Below are 25,415 nucleotides of genomic sequence, written 5' to 3'. Positions count from 1 at the left end.
TATCTCACAACCACGAGATCATGACCTGAGCCAAAGTCAAGAGTCGGACACTTAACTAACTGAACCACCCAGGCACCCCTAAAACTTTTTCTCTTGAAGTCTGTTTTGTTTAATGTTAATATTGCTACTTTAGCTTTATTTTCGTTTCTATTTTCCTAATGTATCTTTTTTACTTTTTCTTTGCCTTTATGTTTTATTTTTTAATTTTTTTAAAGTTTATTTATTTTGAGAGAGATCAGGGGAGGGGCAGAGAGAGAGGCTCCGCACTGTCAATGTAGAGCCCGACACAGGGCTTGAAGTCACGAACTGTGAGTTGGATGCCTAACCAACAAGTGCCCCTTCTTTGTCTTTATGTTTTAGATGTGTCTTTATAGAAGTAGCATTCATCAAGATTTTAAAAAACATCCATCCTGATCATTTAACTGGAGAATTTCATTTTTTTCCTTTCATTTTCTTTTGTTTGTTTTTTTTGGCTGAGTTTCTTTTTGTCTCTCTCATTTCATTACTTGTAGGTTATATACTCTATTCTTTAGTCTTCCTTTAGTGAGTACCCATTTTTTAATACATATTTAACTGAAAGTTCAAACTCAAAACTGAATAATGTAGGGATTATCAAATGCGTTATTACCCATTGCCTTCTGCCAGTTCATGATATTGTTGTTCACAGATTATACTTTTGTTTGCTTTATTCAGTCAGTACATGTTTAGAATACTTATGTATTTTACCAATTCCTTTGCTCCTTCCACCTTTTCATTATGGGGTTATTTTCCTTTTTCCTAAAATTATAAAATTTTTTTAAATTTTGGTTTTTTTTTAAGTAATCTCTACACCCAGTATGGGGCTCAAACTTACAACCCCAAGATCAAAAGTCTCATGCTGTACCGACTGAGCCAGCCAGGCACCCCTTAAAGTTTATTTAATGAGTCTAAAACTCTCAAATTTTATTTGTCTGTAAGTTTTTATTTGCCATTGTTCTTGAGAGTTGTGGTTTTTTTTTAAGTTTATTTATTTAGTAATCTCTACACCCAACATGGGGCTCAAACTCATGACCCCGAGATCCAGAGCCACATGTTCTTCCGACTGAGCCAAACAGGAACCCCCAAAATTAGTTTTGAGGTGTAAGAGTTTAGATCTGAGTTGGCAAACTGTTTTTGTAAAGGGCCAGTAATAAATATTTTGGGCTTGTGGGCGAGGCTCTGTCACAAGTTAACTCAGTTATGCATTTATAGTGTGGAAGCAACCATAGACCATATATAAACATGTATGTGTGGCTGTATTCTGATAAAATTTTGCTTATAGACACTTGAATTTGAATTTTATGTAATTTTCAGGTGTTACAAAATATTAAAAAATTTAAAAACTATTAAAAATGTAAAAAAAATTCTTAGTTTGTGGGCCATACAAAAATGGGCTGGATTTGTTTGCCCCGTGGGCCATAGTTTGCTGATCTTGTATTTAGATTAACATTCATTTTACTTAGCACCTGAAACATGGGAGTGATTTTTCTTATAATGTCTTTATGTGATATTATTTCCCATTTTTAGTTGTTGAGACATCAGCTGTCAATCTAATTGTCCTTTCTGTGTAGGTTAGCTCATGATACTTTTTTCCTTTGGTTGCTTTTAAGAACTTCTTATTATCTCTAGTGCAGGTCCTTGTGATGTATACAAGCGTGGATTTATTTTCATTCAACCTGGTCAAGATTGGTTGAGCACTCTGAATCTAAAGATTAGTATCTAACATTACTTCTGGAAATTTTCTCAGCCATTGTTTTTGCTTATATCTTACTATATCATATATAATATAGGAGGTAGATAGAAGAAAAATCCATCTGAATATTTTCTGCAAAGTTATGGTATAAGACAGTATTTATTATGTTCAATAATGTCACTTAAAAAGAAAAAAAAAAACCTTCCTCCTAGAATCGGGTGCTAGGCAATTTCTGTATTGATAACTGCATAAACTTCCTTTTGTCAAAGTTACTACTATTTTGTTTTGGTTGCTAAGCTATATGACATTAAGTATAATCCTAATGTGTAGTGTCCAGAGCTTAGTACATTTATTTGTGCACATTTTATGCATTATAATTATACATTACACATTAAATATGCATTATAAATATGCATATGTGTTATTAATAGTTTGGATAGCAAAAGTTATGACTTGACATTTGTTTTTTAGACTGCGTTAAAAATTCTTTGTACCTGTATGTAGTTAATGGATTAATTGCATGATTGGAGAGCTACTGATTATGGTTATTTGAATGCTTTTTTAAGTTAGCAAGGTTTATGGTGGTGCTTTAACATAGATTTCTTTCTTTTCAGAGAACTCAGTTTCCTGCATCTGCTGAATCTCAGAAACCTCGACTGAAAAAAGGTTGGTGTGCAGTTTCACTGTGTGTGTGTATTTGCACAGATTTTCTATTGATTCTTCTATATGCTTAGAGCTTTTAAAAATGAGTTTTGGGGGAAAGCAGTAATAGTCTTAACTATTCTGCCATATATAGCTTTTATTTTATGGAGTTGTTAGATATTATGGGATTGATTTTGCCTGTAAAATGTGTTAAATGGTACCTTATTATTATGTAAGTGTGTATTAATTTTCTGCGTGTGGAAAAACCACTCTCAAGTTCCCAGAGTACCTATCAGGCCTCACATAATCTCATGTATATGTTAAATAAGTATGAGGTTTTATAAAAATTGAGTCTGTGAAGATGAAGTAAGGGTATATATACTGTAAAGAGCTGCATTTAAAAATCTGATAGAGATATGTTATATTTTATTTAGAGGAACAGAATTCCTTTATATATTAACTTACAGTCTTAGGAAGGTTTGCATCAGATTGTAGTTAACTATATTGGATATTCTCTCATGTTTAATAAACATATCTAATGCCTAACAAACTCATCAGGCATTAGAAAATACCCAATCTTTTTATTTAGCGGAAGAGACCATCTATTTTATTATTTACTCATTTGTTTATTATTTTCTAGATGAGGAAACCAAGGCTGAGTGGAAGGGACATGACTTTCCCAGGGTCATGGGTATAGTTCTTATCTGCATTATGAGTTATGGCTACCAGGCAATACATCCTTTTGCAAAAAGTGTTTTCCTTTTGTCTGCTAAGAATTTTACAGTTCATTTTACCACAATATTGTTTAGTTTACTTGGGGCATTTCTGTTCCTCTTTGAAATTACAATATAAATTGTTGGAAAATGTGATTGCCTTCAGAATTGGTTTTCAAAGAGTTTTTCAGGGATACATCTTTCATTGAAAGGGCAGTACATCTGTAGTTTAGATTATTTGTGAAATTTAGGTGTTTATTCTAATATCTAACATAGTTGCTAATTTTTTTACATCATTTCTGGACATGAGAATCATATTGCTGTGATGTCTGTCACTTTGATTAATCACAGGGGTGATTTGGCTGGTTAGGTGGGGCTAGTAGGTATTGTGATGGTCTCTCCAGTGTTCTTTCCATGCTTCCTCCAGTGTCAAATTCTATGGTTTGACTGACTTCCAGTCCAGGAGAGCTGTAATTAGTATATACCAATCAAAAATTGGCACATAACCAATTCAGGCTAATGAGTTGATAACTATGGGGCAGAGTGTCACATTTGACAGTGCTATAGGGTCCCTTGCAATCCTTTCTCCCCATTTTCTGGTTCCTATTACTAAAGTTTAGTTTTTCCTGTTCTTGAACACCTCATAGATGAGTACTTACTCAGTTCCAGGACCAGTGATAGGTATCTGGGATACAAAGATAGACAGGGCATAGATTCTGCCCTTAGGAATTGACAGTCTTCAGGGCATATAGAATATAAGCAAATTATTAAAAAAAATTTTTTTTAATGTTTATTTTTTTTTTTTTTGAGAGATTCAAAGCACGAGCAGGGAGGGGCTGAAAGAGACAGGGAGACACAGAATCCGAAGCAGGCTCCACCTGCTGTCAGCACCGAGCCCGATGTGGGGCTTGAACCCATGAACTGCAAGATCATGACCTGAGCCAACGTCGGACGCTTAACCGACTGAGCCACCCAGGCGCCCTGAATATAAGCAAATTATTGAAATATAGTATATGCATTCCAGTTTCTTCAACTCTTTTTATGTGAAATATCTAGAACTCTTTTGCCATTATTGCTTTTGTTCTCTGGTGAAATTCATTGGCCCCTTGGAAATATGAAGTTCAGGACTAAATAGAATATATCAGGTGTGAACAGGGCCAAGTGAAACATCTGGAAAATAAAAATCTCTTCACCTAGATCTTTTATTTCTTTTAGTCCAGCTCAAAGTCACATTGCCTTTTGGGCAACTATTTTATACATTTACAATACTACTATATTTTATAATTTCAGGAGTATCATTCATGTAGAATACAATGACTACAATATAAATGATACCTTTGGAGTTGTGCAAAGTGGTGACACAGGGACCTAAAATAATATTAAGGGTATAACCTCTTAACCTGCCCTTAATTTCCAGCTTCCACAACCCCAGATTTTATTTTGTCAATATGGTGAATTCCATCGATGAATTTTGGAATGTTGTTACCAACCTTTGAATTCCTGGGATAGACCCCACATGGTTATGATGTATTAACCTTTTTATGTTGCTGGATTCAACTTGCTAGTTTTTGTTACGAGGTTTTACATTTGGGGGTGCCTGGGTGGCTCAGTCAGTTAAGTGTCCGACTTCAGCTCAGGTCATGATCTCAGTTTTTGAGTTCAAGCTCTGCGTCAGGCTTTGTGTTGACAGCTTGGAGCCTGGAGCCTGCTTTGGATTCTGTGCCTCCCTCTCTCTACCCCTCCTCCACTTGCACTCTGTCTGTCTCTCTCTCTCTCTCAAAAGCAAATAAAAATTTAAAAAATTTTTACAAAAAAAAAAAAATAAAAGAATTTTTACTTTTGTTCATGAGGATGTTGATCTATAGGTTTTTGTTTTGTTTTGTTTTTTGGTATCAGGGTTGTGCTGGTCTCAAAACAAGTTGGGACTCTTCCCTCTTCTATTTCCTGGAGATTTTGTATAGAATTGGTGTTACGTCTTTCTTAAATGTTTGCTAGATTGTGACAGTGAAGTAATCTAGGTCTGGGTTTTTCTTTGTTGGAAGATTTTTAACTACAAACTCAATTTCTTTAACAGATCTTGGCTATTCAGGCTATACATACTTCTTTAGGGAGAGTTTTAGGTATTGTTTTTCTTTCAAAGAAATTTATCCATTTCATCTCAGTTATCAAATTTATTGGCATAAAAGTCATAATACTTCTATAGTTTCCTTTTAATGTCTGTAGAATATGTAGTGATACTCCCTCTGTTCCTGATTTTGCTGATTTATGTCTATCATTTTTTTCTTGTTCAGTTTGGCTAGAAATTTATCTACTTTATTGATTTTTTCAATATCTTTTTTTCTTGATCAGGTTGACTAGAAACTTATCCATTTTATTATCTTTTCAAAAAACCAGATTTTGATTGTATTTTCTCTTCTCTATTACTTTTCTGTTTCAATTTTGTTGATTTCTGCTCTTATCTAATACTGTGTTTAATTTGAAGTTTCTTGTTTCTTTTTGCAGTTTCTTAAGGTAGAAACTTAGATCATCCATTTGAGATTTTTCTTCTTTTCTGTTAGAAGCATTTAGTACTTTACATTTCCCTCTAAGCAGTGTTTAACTGGTTCATACACATTTCAAATGTTATATTTTAACTTTTATACAATTCTAAATATTTTCAGATTTTCTTTGTGTTCTCCTTTCCCATGCACAATTAAGAAAGGTATTGATTAATTTCCATATATTTGAGGATTTTTCCAGATTTTTTTTTCTTACTGGTTTCTAGTTTAATTCTAATTATGGTTAGAGACCATACTTTATATGGTTTGGTTTAAGGCCCAGAATGTGGTCTATGTTGCTGAATATTCCATGTGCCTTGAAAAGAATGTGTATTCTCTTATTGGATGGAATAGTCTAGAAATGTCAGGTCAAGTTTGATAATATTGTTCTTCTGTGTACTTATTAATATAAATATTAATATCCTTATAAAGAAGATACTGATATTCGTAATTGAAGAAAATATTGAATTATGCACCTGTAATTATGGGTTTGTCTCTTTCTAGTCCAAGACCTTTACTTTGTATATTTTGTTGAAGGTCTGTTGTTGGATGTGTATACATTTAGGATTATTAAAAATTCACTGAATTCATTCAGAAGAGTGAAGTGACTCTTTTATCATTATGTAATGTCCCTCTTTTATTCCTGATAATATTCTTTCTTTGAAGTCAACTTTGACTAATGTTTTTGAGGATAATAGAGCTTGTATTTAAGTATAAAGTTCTGGGACTTTTGATAAATGAAATTAGTCAAATTAGCCACCACCACCATCACAATCAAGATATAGAACAGCTAGGGGTGTCTGAGTGGCTCAGTCAGTTTAACATCCTACTCTTGATTTCAGCTCAGGTCATGATCTCATATTTTGTGGGATCAAGCCCCACATGGGGTTCTGCGCTGATGGTGCAGAGCCTGCTTGGGATTCTCTTTCACCTCCCCTGCTTGTGCTCTCTCTAAATAAATAAACATTTGAAGAAAGAAAAGGGGAAAAAAGGTAGAGAACAGCTTAATCACCCTCAAAAATTCACCTTGACTTTGTAGTAAAGAATGTGGTCTATGTTGGTGAATATTCCAACTTCTACTTCCAATTGCTAGCAGTCATTGATTGTTTTCTTCTTATAGTTCTGTCTCTTCCAGAATGTCATTTAAATTAATCATACATTATGTAACCTTTTGAATGGCTTTTTTCACCTAGTATAATGTTCTTAAGATTTATCCATGTTGTCGTGTGTCTGAATTTCTTTTATTGAGTAGTATTCAATTGTATGTTTATACTGTAGTTTATTCATCCATTTACCAATTGAAGGACTTATGAGTTTTTGGCTAATACAGATACAGCTGTGGGGAGTGGGGCGGGGGGACAGAAAAACAACCCCAAAATCAAAAAAACAAATACAGCTGCTATAAACATTTGCCTAGAGGGTTTTGTGTAAACATGTTTTTATTTCACTTATCAAGTGCTTTGGAGTGGCATTTCTGGGTAGTATTATAAGTATATGTTTAGTTTTATTAGAAATTGCCAAACTGTTTTCCAAAGTAGTTGAACCATTTTCTATTTCCTTCTACAAAGTATGAGTGTTTCTTATACATCATAAATGATTTGGGGAAATAGTCTCTCCTTTTTTATTTTCTGGAAGGGTTTCTGGAGAATGGACTAATTTCATCCTTAAACGTTTGTTGGAATGTTTCTGTGAAGCCACCTGGGTCTGGAGTTTTCTTTGTAGAAATTTTTTCAACAACAAATTCAATTTCTTCAATAGAGATAAAGCTAAACAGGTTACCTAGTTCTTCTTAATTGAGCTTTGCTGGTTATGTCTTTCAAGGAATTTTTTTCACTTCATCTAAATTGTCAAATTTTGAAGTTCACTATTTATCCTAAGAAATATTAAAAATACTGGGAATGTGAGCTGGTGCAGCCACTCTGGAAAACAGAATGGAGGTTCCTCAAAAAACTAAAATAGAACTACCCTACGACCCAGCAATTGCACTACTAGGTATTTATCCACGGGATACAGGTGTGCTGTTTCGAAGGGACACATGCACCCCCATGTTTATAGCAGCACTATCAACAATATCCAAAGTATGGAAAGAGCCCAAATGTCCATCGATGGATGAATGGATAAAGAAAATGTGGTGTGTGTATATATATATATATATATATATATATATATATATATATATATATATATACACAATGGAGTATTACTCGGCTATCAAAAAGAATGAACTTTGCAACTACGTGGATGGAACTGGAGGGTATTATGCTAAGTGAAATTTGTGAGTCAGAGAAAGACAAAAATCATATGACTTCACTCATATGAGGACTTTAAGAGACAAAACAGATGAACATAAGGAAAGGGAAACAAATAATCTAAAAACAGGGAGGGGGACAAAACAGAAGAGACTCATGAATATGGAGAACAAACAGAGGGTTACTAGAGTGGTTGTAGGAGGGGGGATGGGCTAAATGGGTAAGGGGAACTAAGGAATCTACTCCTGAAATCATTGTTGCACTATATGGTTAACTACTTTGGATGTAAATTTTAAAAAAGAAAAGAAAAGAAATATTAAAAATACTGTGAAACCTCTATAATTAAAACAGTACAGTACTTGTACACGATTAGAAGCGAAACCAATGGAAAGAACAGAGAAAGTCCAGAAAGAGACTCAAATACATTTGTCAATTTAGTATATGATAAAATATATGGTATCTCAAATTACTGGAGTAAAGATGTGCTTTTTATTTTTATTTTTTTAAATTTTTTTTAACGTTTTATTTATTTTTGAGACAGGGAGAGACAGAGCATGAACAGGGGAGGGTCAGAGAGAGGGAGACACAGAATCTGAAACATGCTCCAGGCTCTGAGCTGTCAGCACAGAGCCCGACGCGGGGCTCGAACTCACGGACCGCGAGATCATGACCTGAGCCGAAGTCGGCCGCTTAACCGACTGAGCCACCCAGGCGCCCCAAGATGTGCTTTTTAAATAAACGGTTCTGGGACAACTGGATAACCATTTTGATAAAGAAAAAAATTAGATTTATACTTCACATCATACACAAGAATAAACTTTGAATGGGTCAGAGATCTAATCTAAAATACATACCCATGTAAGTGCTAAATGAAGATATTGCCAGAGGCAATAAAAATTGATAAATATTATCTCATAAAAATATTAACTCACAAATTTTTTTTTTGCATGGCAAAAGGCACAATAAAGAAAGACAAAGAGAAATAATATACCGGGTGAATATATTTGCAACATATATCACATAGATGGCTAATATCCCTAATATATAAAGAACTCTTTTTTAAAAAAATTTTTTTTACGTTTATTTATTTTTGAGAAACAGACAAAGCGTGAGTGGGGGAGGGGCAGAGAGAGAAGGAGACACAGAATTTGAAGGGCTCTGAGCAAGCGGTCAGCACAGAGCCGGATGTGGGGCTTGAACCCACGAACTGTGAGATCATGACCTGAGCCGAAGTCGGACGCTTAACCAACTGAGCCACCCAGGTGCCCCAAGAACTCTTAAAACTTGGTGTGGGGGATAAAAGACCAAACACTTAATAGAAAAATTGATAAAACATAATCACAGTTTATACACACACACACACAAACACACACACAATATAAGGATGACCTTTGGGCATATTTTTTTAAATGTTTTTATTTATGTTTGAGACAGAGAGAGACAGAGCATGAGCAGGGCAGAGAGTGGGGGAGACACAGAATCCGAAGCAGGCTCCAGGCTCTGACAGAGCCTGACGCAGGGTTCGAACTCACGGAATGTGACGATCATGACCTGAGCTGAAGTCGGATGCTTAACCAACCGAGCCGCCCAGGCGCCCCGACCTTTGGGCATATTAAAAGTGTGATAAACCCTGGGGCACGTGGGTGGCTTAGTCGGTTGAGTGTCTGACTTCAGCTCAGGTCATGATCTTGCAGTCCGTGCGTTGGAGCCCCACGTCAGGCTCTGTGCTGGCAGCTCAGAGCCTGGAGCCTGCTTTGGATTCTTTGTCTCCCTCCCTCTCTGCCCTCTCATGCTTTGTCTCTCAAAAATGAATAAACATTAAAAAAATTCTTTTAAATAAAAAATTTTATATGTTTTAAAATTAAAGACTCTTGCTATGAAGGAAGTTATTAAGACATTTGTTAAAATTTGGATAGGATGGTAAGGTAGATAATAGTATTGTATCGATGTTAGTTTTGATCATTTTACTGAGGAGTAAAGGGGTATCATCCCTGCAACTTTCTTTTTGTAGATTTCTTTTGCTTTTTGCTTTTTTTTAATTTTAGAGAAAGAGAGAGAGTGTGTGTGAGTGGGGGAGAGGGCAAAGGGAGAGAAAGGGAAAGAAAATCTCTGCACTGAGTGTGGAGTGTGACACGGGCCTCGATCCCATGACCCTGGGACCATGACCTGAGCCAAAATCAAGAGTTGAATGCTTAATCAACTGAGCCACCCAGGTGTCCCTCATGTCTGAAACTTTCTGAAAAATATTTCAGAACAAATATATAGAAAGAATGATAAACTGGGGTAAAATCTTCATATTTGGGGACTCTGGGTGAAGGTTTTGTAGGAATTCTTTCCAGGTTTTTTTTCCAGCTTTTCTCCAGCCTTGAACGTATTTAAACTAAGTTTTTTAAAAGGAGTTCCCATGGAGAAAGAGCTTTCTCACTCTGATGAAGCAGCCCAAGGTGGAGACCTGCCACTTCCTGGATCTGAACATTACCTGGTCGGGTTGTGATTCTTAGAGCTGCTGTGTTCATCTCACAAATGTTAACAAGAGCTCTCCCTGGTTTCTAGGTCCTCTCCACCTTTCCTTTCTCCACTGGATCCTTTCTATCTTTGTAGGCACCACCTCCTCTACTTGAACCTTAATCTCACAGGGCTCTATTTTGGACCCTCTTCTCATCATGAGTCCTCCTAATTATATTTTTTCAAATTGTGGGTAGCAACTCACTGTCAGGTCACTGAATCAACACAGAAGGCTGTGACCAGCACTGGGAGAAAGAACAGAGTATCACCGAATATCACATGTGGCAGATGTCCCCCAGCAGATGAGCAGATTCCTCATATCATCAGCCCGTCAACCATCCATACCTTGTCACTGCAGAATGTCAGTTGTCACCTCACCCCCAGCCTGCCCCAGATCAGCTGAAAAAAGAACATGAGAGAGCCCCTCTGTGTGCTTTATATCAGGCCCAGAACGAGGGTGCTAGGGACATAGCAGTAAACAAGAGACAAAGTAGTTACCATCCAGTAGGAAGGTAGATGTTGGACAAGTAAATCTCAAGCATTGAGAGTTGTTATAAAAGAGAAACCCAGTATTTACCCAAGGAATACAAAAACACGAATTCAAAGGGATACATGTACCCCTATGTTTATAGCAGCAATATTTATAATAACCATGTTATGGAAGCAGCCCAAGTATCCATCGATTTATGAATGGATAAAGATTTGATATGTATATGCAATGGAATATTATTCAGCTACAGAAAAGAATGAAATCCTGCCATTTACAACAACATGGATGGAGCTAGAGGGTATAATGCTAAGTGAAATAAGTCAGAGAAAGAAAAATACCATATGACTTCACTCGTGGAATTTAAGAAACAAAACAAATGAAGAAAGCAAAAAGAGAAAGAGACAAACCAAGAAACAAACTCTTAAGTACACAGAACAAACAGATGGTTACCTGAGGGGAGGTGGTTGGGGGATGGGTTAAATAGGTGATGGGGATTAGGAATGCCTGTGTTGTGATGAGTACCCAGGTGATGTATGGCATTGTTGAATCACTGTATTGTTCACCTGAAACTAACATAACACTGTATGTTAACCAACTGGAATTAAAAAAGGAAACCCAGGATACTATCACAGACTTTCATTGGGTCAGGAGAGTCAAGGATGGCACTCAGAGGATGGGGGGGGGCTTTGAATGAGAACTGGATAGTGGATGTTCAGTGTCCGCCAGGCACAGAGGAAGAGTGGCTGGGAGATAACTTATTGATAGGATGTTTTGATTACATGGGGAGTCAAAGGTGTGTCCTGGGTTTCTGGCTGTGCAGACCCTTCCTTATGGCTCTTTTGGTTGCTTCTTTTTTGTTTGTTTGCTTATTTATTTTTGAAAGAGCACAAGTGGGGGAGGGGGAAGAGAGAGAGGGAGACACAGACTCTGAAGCAAGCTCCAGGCTCGCACAGAGCCCAGCACAGGGCTTGAACTCATAAACTAGGAGATTATGACCTGAGCCGAATTCAGACTCTTAACCAACTGAGCCATCCAGATGCTCCCTCTTCTGGTTGCTTCTTTGTTTTCCTTACAAGACAGAACTTTTTTTTTTTTTTTTTTTTTTTGATTTATTTTTGAGAGAGAAAGTATGAGCAGGAGAGGGGCAGAGAGAGAGGGAGACACAGAATCTGACACAGGCTCCAGGCTCTGACTTGTCAGCACAGAGCCCAATGCGGGGCTGGAACCCACAAACCATGAGATTGTGACCTGAGCTGAAGTCGGACGCTTAACTGACTGAGCCACCAAGACTGAGAACATCTTGAGGGCAGGGATTAAATCTTGTTTATTTAATCTCTGGCATCCATTATAATATCTGACATATCTGTACTGAAAGAATAAATGAATTCGGGATGTGGTGGCGGGTGGGGGGGGGGGGGAAGGAGTTCTCATGGGAGATGACATTTCCAAAAAAACTCCACAAGCATATAACAGATTGTTTATTTTCATTCACATATAATTGGCCTCTTTTATTTTTTTAACTATACAGTTCACCCAGTTAAAGTATACAACTCAGGGGCATCTGGCTGGCCAGGTCTATTTTTAAATGTACAATCCAGTGGCGTTAATTACATTTACAATGTGCAACCATCACGACTATCTCCAAAACTTTCGTCACCCCAAACAGAAACTCTGTACCCATTAAGCGATAATTGCTCCTTTCCCCTACCAGTCCCTAGTACCTTCTCTTCTACTTTCTATCCCAATGTAATTTGTGTATTCTAGATTTTTATATGCTCAGAATCATACAATATTTGTCCTTTTGTGTCTAGCTTACTACATTTAGCCTAATGTTTTAAAGGTTCATCTATGCTATAACATGTTATACAGAATTTCATTATTATTAAAAAATTTTTTTTTAATGTTTATTTTGAGAGAGAGACTGAGTGGGGGAGGGGTAGAGAGAGAGGGAGACACAGAATCTGAAGCGGGCTCCAGGCTCTGAGCTGTCAGCACAGAGTCTGATGTGGGGCTCGAACTCACGAGATGTGAGATCATGACCTGAGCCGAAGTCAGATGCTCAACCGACTGAGCTACCCAGGCACCCCCAGAATTTCATTATTTTTTTAAGACTGAATAACATGTCATTGTATGTGTATCTCACGTTTTGTTTATCCATTCTTTCTGTTAATGGACACAGGTCATTTCCAACTTTTGGCCTTTGTGAATAATGCCGTAATGAACATTGGGCACAAATTTCTTTTTGAGTCCCTGCTTTCGTTCCTTTTGCATATATATCTAGGAATGGAATTACTGCATCATATGGTAATTCTATGTTTAGTTTTTTGAGGAAATGCCACACTGTCTTCTATAGCACCTGCATATGCAGGGGCTCCGGTTTCTGCACATCCTTGCTAACACTGTTATTTTCTGCTGTTGCTTTTTTATTCTTTTAAAAATAGCTATCCTAGTGGGTATGAGGTAGTATCTCATTGTAGTTGTGATTTCTATTTCTGTAATGATGAGGGCTGTTGGCCATCTCTTTTCATGTTCTTACTAGTCATTTGTACATGTTCTTTGTAGAACTGTCTATTCAAATGCTCTGCCCATTTCTACATTGGATTGTCTTTCTTTGTTGAGGTTAGGCCTATTTTATAAATTTTGTGTTGTTTTTTTTTTTAATTTTTTTAACGTTTATTTATTTTTGAGACAGAGAGAGACACAGCATGAATGGGGGAGGGGCAGAGAGAGAGGGAGACACAGAATCGGAAGCAAGCTCCAGGCTCTGAGCCATCAGCCCAGAGCCCGACGTGGGGCTCGAACTCGCGGACCGCGAGATCGTGACCTGAGCTGAAGTCGGACGCTTAACCGACTGAGCCACCCAGGCGCCCCTGTGTTTTTTTTTTTTTTTTAAGAACTTTTTTTTAAGTTTGAGAGCAAGTGTGAGCGGGGAGGGGCAGAGAGCGAGAATCAGAGGTAGGCTTCTTGCACTGTCAGCACAGAGCCCAACGCAGGGCTTGATCTCATGAACTGCAAGATCATGACCTGAGCTGAAATCAAGAGTACACTGCTTAACCAACTGAGCCAGTCAAGTGCCCCTATAAATATTTTTTAAATGTTTTGTTTATTTTTTGAGAGAGAACACGAGCGCATAAACAGGGGAGGGGCAGAGAGAGAGGGGGACAGACGATCCTATGTGGGCTCTGTGCTGACAGGTTGACAGCAGCAGGGCTCCTGTGGGGCTTGAACTCATGAACTGTGAGATTATGACCTGAGCATAATCAGGTTGGACTCTCAACCAACTGAGCCCCCCAGGTGCCCTGAGGTTAAGCCTGTTTTAATAGTGATTGATTCTTATCTTTTTTTTTTTTTTCCTTTAAGAGATATTTGCTTCAGTTATTTCAGGATTTTATTCAAAAATTTGATTCAGAGAACCTTATTCAGCAGCACCTAGTTTAAAAAAAGTCAAGACTTTTTCAACATTCTTTTTTCTGTCTTTAGTCTGAAAAGAAAGACAGATTTAAAGGAATCAATCTGGTATTGATTTAATTTTGGAGGTAAAGTTTTAGCTAGGTATCATCCTCTTTTTCCTCTGTAGGGTTTAGAGAACTAGAGTGATGAGTAAGTTATTTATACTTAAAAATCATCTGGGCACTCTTGTATGCAGAGAAATATGCAAGTATGAATTGACACAAATGCTTTTGAGTAAAAGTTTGTCAGTAAATATCAGTAGCTTTAAAAGCTCAGGGGCGCCTGGGTGGCTCAGTCAGTTGAATGTCTGACTGTTGATATCAGCTCAGGTCATGATCTTGCCTTTGTGAGACTGAGCTCCTTGTTAGGCTTCATGCTGAGCAGAACTTGCCTGGGATTCTGTCTCTCCCTCTCTCTCTGCTCCTCCCCTGCTTGTGCAAGCTCTCTCTCATTCTCTGTCTCTCAAAATGCATACACTTAAAAATAAAAGTTTATATTATTTAACTTAGTACTTCGTATTCTAAGAATCTGTTCAAATAAAGTATTCTCAACATTTTTTGATTTTTATAAAGCAAAGATATTCATTACAGAAGTATTCATTACACTATAGCAGTGATTTATTGTAAACAACTTACACATTCAGCAATAAAACAAAGCTAAGTAATTATTTATTCATGCAAATAAATACGAACCAGCTATTTAAATTAATGTTTATTTTTAAAAAGCAGCATTGAGGGGCTCCTAAGTGGCTCAGTTAGTTAAGTGTCTGACTTCGGCTCAGGTCATGATCTCAGAGTTCATGGATTTGAGCCCCGCATTGGGATCTCTGCTGTCAGTCCAGAGCCTGCTTCAGATCTCTCCCCCTCCCCCTATCTATCAAAAATAAATAAACATTAAAAAAAAGATTTAAAATTGTCTGTAGATAAATATCTCTCTTAAAATGCACATATAAAAAGATTAGGAAGAAATATGGTAAATTAATAACCATGATTATCTGTAAGTATGTGAACATGTGAGGTTTTTTGTTGTTCCTTTCTATATTTTCAAAACTTCTGTAGTGAGCATGTAATTTTTCTAAGTTTCAATATTTTGATTTTTTTTTAAGAAGCTCTACACTCAACATGGGGCTTCAACTCATGACCCCCAAATCAGGAGTTGCATCTCTGCCAACTGAGCCAGCCATGTACCCCCAAGATTTTATTTAAGTTTTTTTTATTTTTTAAGGTTTATTATTTTGAGAGAGAGATAGCATGTGTGATTGGTGGAGGGGCAGAGAGAGAATGAGAGGAGAATCTCAAGCCAGATTCTGATATGGTACTCAAACTCATGAACCGTGAGATCATGACTTGAGCCAAAATCAAGAGTTGGATGTCTAACTGACTGAACCACCCAGGTGCCCCGAATCTATTCTTAATGTAAAAAGTTTGAACAACTTCAAGAAAGCTAAATACTCCTTAAATCACCATCCAGTCCGGTGGTAATCATTATTTTCAGTTAATGTGTTTTATTTAGACTTTTATACAGTGTATGTGTATATGTGTATAGCAATATAAGTATACAGTTTACTGTTGTGTAAGTGTTTTATATAAATGGTAACTATCATGTATTTTTCTAGGTTGATATATCTTGGAGGGCTTTCCATGTTAGTAGGTCAAGATCACTTCATTATTCTTAAATATACTGGTTCATAGTACAGATATATTACAGTTTCTTTTCCTTTTCATAGCATTTAAATTGTTTCTGGGGCGCCTAGGTGGCTCAGTCGGTTGAGCACCTGACTTCAGCTCAGGTCATGATCTCGCAGTTTGTGAGTTCGAGCCCCACGTCGGGCTGTGTGCTGACTGCTCAGAGCCTGGAGCCTGCTTCAGATTCTGTATCTCTCAGTCTCTCTCTGTGCCCCTCCCCCACTCGTGCTCTGTCTCTCTCTCAAGAACAAATAAACATTGAAAAAAATTAAAAAGTTAAATTGTTTTTAATTTTTCACTATTTGGTATAATGGCCATCTGGGAAAAGTATGCACACTTAAAATTTTAATAATTCTGCCAAGTTGCTCTACAAAATTACCATTTATATTTTTACTATTAACATGAGTATCTACAGCATATCTCTCCATATTATTTTTATGATGTCCACAAAATAATAGCAGTAAAAAATATGTAATACAGGATTGTAAGAGGGATGTGCTCATCTTTTTCAGACCTTGTTTTACCTGAGTTGCTTTTAGCAGTAAATAACAGAAAATCCAACTCAGTGGCTTAAACAATAAGGAATTTTTTCGGTTAACATAGGAGGAAGTCCAGAATTAGAATGGGCTCTAGGGCTGGTCAAGCAGTTCAGTGACATATGAAGCCCTGAGTTCTTTCTGCCTCTCCACTCTGCTGTGCAGTGCCTGTATTTTCCTGAAGTTAAAGCTGCCAGTGGCATTCCGGATCCATTTTCCCACTGCCAGAGATATGGTCTGGCTTCCCATTGTTCTCTTTTAAAAATGAGAAAGGCCTTCTTTCCCCAGAACCTCTTAGGAATACTCTTTTCATTGGATCAGATTGATAGGCCTGCCAGTCTTGGACAAGGGAGATAGGATTACCATTGATTAGTTGAATCTAATCAGCTGATAGGGAGTGAATTTTGAGGAGTCCAGGGGTAATCGGTGCTGGTTGCAGAGCACAGACGCTCAGATAAGTTAAGTGGGTATGGATACAGGAGCAAACACGAATGCACAGGAAGCCGTCAGACTCCTCCCTCCAACACAGTGTTTTTAGAAATCAGCTGCTATGATTTCTTGCTTCTGTTGCTGGCATCGTCTGCTCTCTGTTTTTCTCTTGGGTCTGTTCTGACTCTCTGTTTGTAGTGCTGCTATTGATTACTTCTCTTGTACTTTCCTTTGCCTTTTATGATAAAAACATTTTATATAGTGTAAATATCTGAATCACACATTTGACATTGTACAGGTTTGGGAAACGATTGTGAAGAATAGGATATCAGAAAATAGTTTGTTTTGTATAAAACTTGGTTTACTATTACTCAGTAATTTCTCTTGAATTCGGATGTCAACTTGGGCTGCCAGTAAAGATGGTACAGTAAACTCAAGTTTTGTTCACTCCTACTCCAGACACAGAGCAATAAAGAATAAAATGTAAGTAGCAAGGATATACAAAGCCCACCTGAAGGAAAATTATTTTTAGGCAAATAGACTATGAAAGAAAAAGGACAGGACCCTGGTTTTTATTTTAAAATATAAGTTTATGGTTTTCTGATGAGAAAATCAGTGTAACTTCCTCATAGAAATTTGGAAAATATAAGGAAGTATAAACAGGAAAAATGTCAACCTTAAGATTTAATGAACTTTAATTGGCAAATTAAAAATTAAAGTAGTATTTTGAACAAAAAGCTTTCACACTTCACTGCGAAGTCTTTAGATGTCTTATTAACCTGTAGTTCAGATATTCTCAACCTTGGCAGTATTGACATTTTGCACATGATGAGTTCTTTACTGTGGGAGAGGTCCTATATATTGTAGGATGTTAACAGCATCCGCATCCTCTACCTAATGCAGGTTAGTGGTGCCCAGATGTGACAACTGAACATCTCCAGGTATTGCCGTATGTCTCTAGGGTGCAAAATTGTTCCTAGTTGAAAACCATTGCTCTGGTTAAATAAATAGTATGACACTTGAAAATAGAAGGTAGGAAGTTAATAACTTTAACATAAGGAATTCACACAGAAGTTGGATTAACAAGCAGAAAGACTTCATCTGACCAGGCAGTAATTGAAGGCATTTTGACTGAGAAGCTCTGTGTCTGGATTTGGATGTTGTCCCCCAACCACACCCCTCAGCCTGAGAGGCTCATATCCTGGTTTGACTCTAGTCTTGAGGGTAGTGAGTGCCAACTGTGGAAAGGGTAAACAACTTCCTATTTGGGATTTTTGTCCAAATATATCTGGACTTTTTCAAGAACAAGCAACTTCTTATTTGGAATTGTTTATCAGAAGTACTTGATGGTTCTGAGAAAATAATATCCTACATGGGGCTACTTAAGTCCTCTTCATTTCTCCTTATGAATGACCTCAGGTGACTTTCTTCTGGCTTTCAGTTGAGGACCTTATCCATCATTGAGGTGAGTGAATTGATTTCCTTCATGGGTATATTTCCTTTCTTAGAGGAATCTCCATTGGAGACCTTTTCCATTTTGGGGTGGCTATAGCCCAGGATGAGTTTTGTCTACAACCTGAGGCAATATATTTACTTGTGAGAAACTTAACTCAGCTTGAGGTTTGCTTTCAGAGTATTTTTTTAACAGAAGAAAAAAAATCTTTTATTGTGGCAAGATATATGTAACCATTTTTAAGTGTACAGTTCGGTGGCATTAATTATATTCACTATGTTGTACAACCATCACCTTCTATTTCAAAACCTTTTTCATCACCCCAAACAGAAACTATGTACCTGTTAAATAAGAACTTCCCATTTCCCCCTTACCTCTAACCCCTGCTAACCTCTGTTCTACTTTCTGTCTCTGAATTTGCCCCTTCTAGATGTTTCATATAAGCAAAATCATACAATATTTGTCTATTTGTGTCTTTTTTATGTTCTCAGGGTTCATCCATGTTGTACAGAATTTCATTCCCTTTTAAGGCTGAATAATATTCCATTGTGTGTATATATACCACATTTTGTTTATCAATTTATTTGTTGATGGATATTTGGGTTGCTTCCATAGAGTATTTTTAAGTTGTCAGTAATTCTTAAAACCTTAAGGAATTTAAAGGTTGTGGAGGTTGGGAATGTTACAGATATTCTGGAAATAGGTCATTTCCTATACTATGTGTAACAGTTTCTTTTACGGACTAATTACTATCTGTATATTTGGTTCTCAGTAATGATTTTATAGACACAGGCTTTAAAAAATTTTTTTTATTAATATTTATTTTTTTGAGAGAGAGAGTCAGAGTGCAAGTGGGGGAGAGGTAGAGAGAGAGGGAGACACAGAATCTGAAGCAGGCTCCAGGCTCTGAATTGTCAGCACAGAGGCCAATGCAAGGCTTGAACCCACAAACCATGAGATCATGACCTGAGCCAAAGTTGGACACCGACTGAGCCACCCAAGTGCTCCATATAGATACATGCTTTTGACTTCATTAATACATTTCCCTTTTTCTGTGTTTTAGTTCTTGTGTATAGAGAGTTGTAGAGTTAGAAGGTTATTTCGATGTTGTCTAATTTAGTTTACAATCCGCATGAAATTGCTCTCACAGCATCTTTCATTGACAGTTCTCTCACTTTACTGTTTCTACTGTAACAGTGAATGACTTTTATTGATTTGCTTTTTGCTTTTTGAAGGGATAGTTCTCTTGTCTCCGTGTATTCAACCCTGTTTTCCTAGTCTGTTGTAATCTGGCTTTTGCGCTACCACTGCACTGATTAAATTGAGCTGAGCATTGGCATCTTTTTTATTGTGGTAAAATATATAGAACATAAAATTTATCATTTTAACCATTTTTAAATATACAGTTCTGTGGCATTAAGTATGTTCGCATTGTTCTGCAGCTGTCACCACCATCCATCTCCAAACTTTTCCATCTTCTCCAACTGGAACTTTGTACCCATTAAACAATAACTCTCCATTACTCCCTTCCCTCAACACCTGGCAGCCACCATTCTACTTTCTTTTTCTTTTTTTCCAGTTTTATTTTATTTTATTTTATTTATTTAATTTTATTTAATTTTTAATTTTTAATTTTTTCTTTTATTTTAGAGAGAGCAAGAGCACTAGTAGGGGAGAGGGGCAGAGGGAGAGAGAGAAAGGATATCTTAAGCAGGCTCCATGCTCAGCGCGGAGCCTGGCACAGTGCTCTATCCCACGACCCTGGGATCACAACCCGAGCCAAAATTAAGAGTCAGATGCTCGGGGCGCCTGGGTGGCTTATTTGATTAAGCGGCTGACTTCAGCTCAGGTCATGATCTCACAGTTCGTGAGTTCAAGCCCCACATCAGACTCTGTGCTGACAGCTCAGAGCCTGGAGCCTGCTTCAGAGTCTGTGTCTCCCTCTCTCTCTGCCCCTCCCTAGCTCTGTCTCTCTCTCAAAAATAAACATTAAAAAAAAAAAAAAAAAGCAAGTCAGATGCTTAACTGACTGAGCCACCAAGGTACCCCTTCCAGTTTTATTGAGTTATAATTGACATATAACATTGTATTGATTTTAGGTATACAATATGATGATTTGATAGATATGTATATTGCAAAATGATACCGCAATAAGTTTAGTTAAAATCTATCACCTCGTATAATTACAGAATTTTTGTGTATATTTGTGTGTGATGAGAGCTTTTAAGATCTCATCTCTTAGCAACTTTCAGTTGAGTTACTTGAGTCACTATGCTGTACATTACATCCCAGAACTTATTTGTCATATAACTGAACATTTACACCTTTTGACTCCCTTTATGCATTTTGCCCACCCTCCACTCCTACCTCTGGTAACCACCAATCTGTACTCTATGAGTTCAATTTTTTTTTTTTTTTTTTTTTTAGATTTCACATATCAATGCGATCATGCAGTATTTATCTTTCTCAATGACTTTATTTGACTTAATGCGCACAAGGTCAATCTATTTCACAAATGGAAGAACTTTCCTTCTTTTTCACGGCTGAATAATATTCCTGGTGTGTGTGTGTGTGTGTGTGTGTGTGTGTGTGTATGTGTATCACATTTTCTTTATTCAACACCATTCTATTTTCTGTCTCTATGAATTTGCTTAGGTATACCTCATATAAGTGGAATCATATAATATTTGTCCTTTGTGTCTGGCTTATTATATTTAGCAATGTATACCTTCAAGGTTCATCCATGTTGTAGCAGGTGTTGGAATTGTATTCCTTTTTAAGGCTGAATAATATTCCATTGTATGTATATACCACATTTGGTTTATCCATTCAGCTGTTGATATTTGAGTTGCTTCCACTTTCTGGCTATTGTCAGTAACACTGCTATGAACACGGTGTACAAGTGTCTGTTTGAATCCCTGTTTTAATTTCATCTTTCTTTCTTTCTTTCTTTCTTTCTTTCTTTCTTTCTTTCTTTCTCTTTTCCTTCCTTTTCTTTCTTTCTTTCTTTCTTTCTTTCTTTCTTTCTTTCTTTCTTTCTTTCTTTCTTTCTTTCTTTCCTTCTTTCCCTTCCTTGCTTCTTTCTCTTCCTTCCTTCCTTGGTCCGGCTTTTTATTGAATATGTTACAAAAAGGTTTAGTCAAATAGACCAAAGCCCATGTTATCAGACTCCTCAGGTTCTTCCCTCCTTGCTTCACTTCTCAGCTGAGGCAGCAGTAGTGGAGGGGGCAGGGTTTCCTGCTGGGGCAGGTCCACCACCCTTTCACTGCAGATGAGGCTTCCATGTTGACGATGGCGAGAGCCTCTGCACACAAGCCTGGTCAGAAAGGTCCAGCACTTACTTTGGCTGCATTAATGAGAGCATTCATCTTATCTCTGTAACTGTTACCTCATCATTGTGCAGGATGAGGGGCCAGTAGATGCAGGTGAAAGTGTTGGGCTGGCAGCTGGTGGCCAGGCTATTCACAGGATGAAGTGAGGGCTTTACCCCAACATGGCCTTAGCTTCCTTGGAAGGACCAAGCACCTTAGCAGCAAATGCAGAAACAGGCTCCCTTCTTTCATTTCTTTTGGGTATCTACTCAGAGTGGAGGTGCTGGACCATATACTATTGTTTGATTTTTTTGAGGAACGATGCTAAGTTTTAAATGGAAGTGCTAATAAGATCTACAAATCTTAAGTGCCCAGATTTTGAATTTTTTTGAAAGTTTATTTATTTATTTTGAGAGAGAGAGAGGGAGAGAGAGAATCCCAAGCAGGCACTGCACTATCAGTGCACAGAGCCTGATATGGGGCTCAAACTCAACAAACCTGTGAGATAATGACCTGAGCCAAAATCAAGAATTGGATGCTTAACCAACTGAGCCAGCCAGGCACCCCATTGAATTTTGACACATACATATACTCATGTAATCATCACTCAGATCATTTTCATCACCCAGAAAGTTTCCTCGTGCCCCTTTACAGTCAGTCCTCCCTTCAGTTCTCTAGAGGGGGCTATTCTGATTTCTGTCCCTGTAAATTAATTTTGTGTGTGCTTGAACTTCATACAGAGGGAATCATATGATATGTACTATGTAGCTTTTGGTATCTTTTCCTCAACATAGTGTTTTTGAGATTCATCCACGTTGCAATAATGTATCAGTAGTTTATTTTTTTAAAGTACTGTATAATGTGTCATTGTATAAATGAATATACCATTTTATCCATTCTCCTATTGGTGAACATTTGTGTTGTTTCCAGATTTTGACTATCATGTAAAAGCTTCTATGAACATTCATTTACACATCTTTGTGTGTGTGTGTGTGTGTGTGTGTGTGTGTGTGTGTGTGTGTGTGTATGGTAGGTGTTTTCATTTCTCTACAGTAAGTACCTAGGGAATGGAATTGCTGGGCCATATATAAAGTGTGTATTTTAATTTTATGAGAGACTGCCAAAGTGGTTGTGTAATTGTACTGTCCCACCAGCAATTACGAGATTTCTGATTGCCCTGAATTTTTACTAACATTTGTTACTCTCAGTCCTTTTCATATTAGACATGCTGGTAGAGATGTTGTAGTATCTTATTATGACTTTAATTTGCATTGTCCTTATGACTAAGTGAGTTGAACGCTTTTTCATATACTTGTCATTTCTTTTGTGAAAGAAATACTAAGGTTTTTGCTTGTTTTTATTTTTAATTTTTTTTTAATTTGTATTTTAATGTTTCTGTATTTTTTGAGAGAGAGAGAGAGAGAGAGAGAGAGAGAGAGAGAGCGAGCCTGGGCGAGCATGGGGTAGGGGCAGAGAGAGAGGGAGACACAGAATCTGAAGCAGGCTCCAGGCTGTGAGCTGTTATGATAGCGTAGAGCCTCACGTGGGGCTTGAACTCATGGACCGCAAAATGATGACCTGAGCTGAAGTCGGACGCTTAACTGACTGATCCACCCAGGTGCCCCTTAACCTGTTCACTGCATTGAAGTCCCTCTGTTGTAAATTCTCAAGTGGTTTTTATGGTCCCTTGTTAGACCCTGACTGATAATCACAGAGCTCAAGTTGATAGTAAAAAAAAATGTCTTACATTTACATTTGTTTCAAGATGTGTCATCTTTCTTTTCTTTTAATTCCAGTGTACATGTACAGTGTTAATGTTAATTTCAGGTGTACAATATAGCGATTGGACAATTCCATATGTTACTCAGTGCTCAACAAAACAAGTGTACTCTTGGTGTACCAGGGTGGCTCAGTCGCTTGTGTCTGACTTTGGCTCAGGTCATGATCTTGCAGTTTGTGGGTTTGAGCCTGGCATTGGGCTCTCTGCTGTCAGCGTGGAGCCTGCTTTGGATCCTCTGTCCCATTTTCTCTCTGCCCCTCCCCCACTCTCACTGCCTGGCTCTCAAAAATAGACATTTCAAAAATTAAAAGTATTTATTTATTTAGAGACAGAGCGTTAGTGTCAGCAGGGAGGGTCAGAGAGAGGCAGAGAGAGAATCCCAAGTGGGCTCAGAGCCTGACGTGGGGCTCTGTTTCACAAAAGATCATAACCTGAGCCAAAATCAGGAGTCAGATGCTTAACCAGCTAGGTCACCCAGGCATCCCAAGATAAATGTACTGTTAATACTCTTTACCTATTTCCCTATTCCCCTATTCCCCCACCCCCTCCCCTTTGGTCTATCCATTTGCTCTCTGTTAAGAGTCTGTTTTTTGGTTTCTCTTTTTTTCCCTTTGTTTGTTTTGTTTCTTAAATTCCACATATGAGTGAAATCATATGATATTTGTCTTTTTCTGACTGACTTATTTCACTTAGCATTATACTTTCTATATCCATCCGTGTTGTTACAAATGGTAAAATTTCATCTTTTTTATGGCTGAGTAATATTGCATATATGTACCACATCTTCTTTATCCATTGATGGACACTTGGGCTGCTTCCGTATCTTAGCTATTGTAAATAATGCTGCCATAAACATAGGGATGCCTATCTCTTCAAATTAGTCTTTTTTGTATTCTTTGGGTAAATACCCAGTAGTACAGTTACTGAATCATATGGTAGTTCTATTTTTAATTTTTGGAGGAACCTCTGTACTGTCTCCTACAGTGGCTGCACCAGTTTTTATTCCCCTGAACAGTGCATGAGGGTTCCATTTTCTCTGCATCCTCATCAGCACTTGTTTTGTTGTTTCTTGTGTTGTTGATTCTGACAGGTGTGAGGTGATATCTCATTGTGGTTTTGATTTGCATCTCCCTGATGATGAGTGAAGTTAAACATTATTTCATGTGTTGGTTGGCCACATGTATGTCTTTCTTGGAGAAATGACTGTTCATGTCTTTTGCCCATTTTTTAAATTGGATTATTTCTTTGGTGTTGAGTTGTATAAGTTCTTTATGTATTTTGGATACTAACCCCTTATTGGATATATGATTTGCAAATATCGTCTCCATTTCAGTAGATTGTCTTTCAGTTTTGTTAATTTCCTTTGCTGTCCAGAAGCTTTTTTATTTTGATGTAGTCCCAGTAGTTTCTTTTTACTTTTGTTTTCTTTACCTCAGGAGAAGACTTGTTGTATCTTTTGATGTCCCAAATTGAGATAGTAAAGTGTTAGAAGTCCTGTTATAACATGAAGAAATTAACATTTATTGAATGGCCACTTTCAGATTTTTCAGTTTTCCAGTGAAGATTATGGAGGGAAAAATGGAGGCCCAGAGAAGTTAAATAACTTGCTGTAGGTCCCAGAGAAGGCTGGTATTGAATCAGGACGGGAATTCTACATATAAAAACCATGCGTGATGTGTCTGCTTATCCGGGAAGACATCCTTTACCAAAGAAGGGTTCATTTATAATGTACTTCTAAAAGTCTTAGTTATTTTAGAAGATTCTTCAGCTAAAAATTCAAGGCACAATAATTTTCTGCTCAGCTTTCATTTTTCTGGTATGTTATTCCCTAGCACTGATCAAAGTTTAAGATAAAAATTTGAGTTAGGGCCATTACTAAGAGACTTTGGCCCCTAGGACAAATTACAAGGGAGAAGAATTCTTG

At 37.4% G+C, this 25,415-nt stretch overlaps 1 protein-coding gene across 2 annotated transcripts in view; it reads left to right on the top strand.

The window, feature by feature from the left end:
* The window catches only part of BBS4 (Bardet-Biedl syndrome 4), a 55,259-nt gene that overhangs the window by 5,226 nt on the left and 24,618 nt on the right, over nucleotides 1-25,415 (top strand). For both annotated transcript variants that reach the window (XM_019441539.2, XM_019441538.2), the window contains exon 2: nucleotides 2,326-2,377. In XM_019441539.2, coding sequence (XP_019297084.1) covers nucleotides 2,326-2,377 — 52 coding nt within the window. The remainder of the gene's footprint in view (nucleotides 1-2,325; nucleotides 2,378-25,415) is intronic.

This window comes from Panthera pardus, unplaced genomic scaffold (genome assembly GCF_024362965.1).
Source record: "Panthera pardus isolate Hobbes unplaced genomic scaffold, ASM2436296v1 HiC_scaffold_24, whole genome shotgun sequence".
NCBI lineage: Eukaryota > Metazoa > Chordata > Mammalia > Carnivora > Felidae > Panthera > Panthera pardus.
This window is presented reverse-complemented; position numbering and strand designations above follow the sequence as displayed.